The 1,991-nt window shown below is 40.9% G+C and overlaps 1 protein-coding gene across 1 annotated transcript in view; it reads right to left on the minus strand.

Annotated features, from left to right (window-relative positions):
* The window catches only part of IPO11 (importin 11), a 295,618-nt gene that overhangs the window by 105,641 nt on the left and 187,986 nt on the right, over positions 1-1,991 (minus strand). The window contains exon 25 of the mRNA XM_006876193.1: positions 956-1,077. Within this exon, the coding sequence (XP_006876255.1) occupies positions 956-1,077 (122 nt within the window). The remainder of the gene's footprint in view (positions 1-955; positions 1,078-1,991) is intronic.

The following is a 1,991-nucleotide window of genomic DNA, read 5'->3' on the forward strand; positions in this document are numbered from 1 at the left end:
TTATATGAATGGCTGAATGTGAAACTGACGATGTGCCCTGTAAACTTTCACTCAATCCACAATAAAAACCTTAAATTAAAAAAAAAAAACAAAAAAAAAAAACTGAAGAATATAATGATATATTTGAATCACCAGGAAAACAAAAATAAGTCAAACAAAATACCATTATTATAAAATTGGCAGACCTTGGTTCTGTATGATAAGCACTGAACTGCTAACCTCAAGATCAGAGGTTTGAGCCTACCAGCTGCCTCAAGGGAGAAAGATGAGGCTTTCTGCTCTCACAAAGATTCACAGGTTGGGAAACCCTTTACAGTCACTTTAAGTCGGAACCAATTCTTGACAATTAAAAAACGGAAATCCAGACAGGAATAAAATACCACTGGTAAAATAAATAAGATCAAGTGAAACTGCAACCCCCACAAATTAAGAGTAAATGTCTTATTTACACCTTTCTAGTGTGACACACGGTGGGTTAATGTGTCAGACTGCAAAGCCATTTGAACTGCAAGGTTGGTGGTTCAAGCTCACCAGCCACTCCTCAGAAACCCTATACAGACAGGGTCACTATGGGTCGGGATCGTCTTGATGGAACTTAACAACAAGACCTAGATCAAGGAGCCCTGATAAGCATAATGGGTTATGTGTTAGGCTGCTAACTATGAGGTCAGCAGTTCAAACTCACCAGCCATTCCACAAGAGAAAGATGATGCTTTCTGCTCCCACAGAGATTTACAGTCTCGTCGTAATGCTATACAGGATGTCTATGAGCTGGAACTGACTCAATGGCTAGCAGCAGCAGCAAAACTAGATCATCTGTCACATTATTATTTAACAAAGTTAGTGTATGTATACATAAACCCAATTCTGCCAAGTAAAACACAGCAATACCAAAATCCAGAGATAACATTTTGATGCTTTAAAGAAGTAATTTTTAAAATACATAGTCTCTCACCTATTATCAGATGGCAAAAGAGAAAGCAAAGCCAAAGCTGAAAGTTTTCTTCGTTCAGGCTGGGTAATGTTGTCCATGCGATCAACCCACATTTCAATCATATTTCCTAGAAGTTGGTCCATCTGAAAAAAGAGAAGATATCTCAAAACATTTGAAATCCCACTTATGAGCGGGCATACACTTAATAAGACTATATCATCATAAAGCATGGTTAATGTTCAAAGTAAATCACAGAGAAAATGCAAGCAAACCCTGAAACTGACTCATTTGACAGACAATTACCCCTGAGAGCTAAGTGGTAGTGTTTATGTGTCGTGGAGTCACAACTGACTCATGGCGACCCTGTACAGGGTTTTCCTAGGCTGTAAATCTTTACGGGAGCAGAACGCCTGTTTCTCCCGCGGAACAGCTGGCAGTTTCGAACTGCTGATCTTAAGGTTCGCAGTCCGATTTGTAACCACTACACTACCAGAGCTCCTTAAGCAGACTGGTTAAAACCAGTATGAAATCAATGAAGGATTTTAGTAACTTCAATTAACAAATCACAAATCTATTAGACTCTTACTTGTGGTGGTAAAGTGTCATTGGGTCAGTTCCAATTCACAGCAACCCTGTGTAGAATTTCCTAGAAGTGGCTGGTGAGTTTGAACCACCATCCTTGCAGTTCAGTGATTATCCCATAGTGCCACACCAGGTCTCAACATTCTTCATTTGTTGTTGTGAGGCGCTATCGAGTCAGTACCGACTCATAGCAACCCTATGCACAACACAACAAAACACTGCCTGGTCCTGGGCCAACCTCACAATTGTCGCCATGCTTGAGCCCATTGATGCTGCTATTTTGCCAATCCATCTTGCTGGGGGTCGTCTTCTTTTTCACTGACCCTCCACCTTAACAAACATGATATCCTTCTCCAGAGACAGGTCTCTCCTAACAGTATGTCTGAAGTATGAGGGACAAAGTTTGGCCATCCTGGTCCCCAAGGAGCACTCTGGATGCACGTCTTCCAACACAGATCTGTTGGTTCTTTTGGCA

This window comes from Chrysochloris asiatica, unplaced genomic scaffold (genome assembly GCF_000296735.1).
Source record: "Chrysochloris asiatica unplaced genomic scaffold, ChrAsi1.0 scaffold00362, whole genome shotgun sequence".
NCBI lineage: Eukaryota > Metazoa > Chordata > Mammalia > Afrosoricida > Chrysochloridae > Chrysochloris > Chrysochloris asiatica.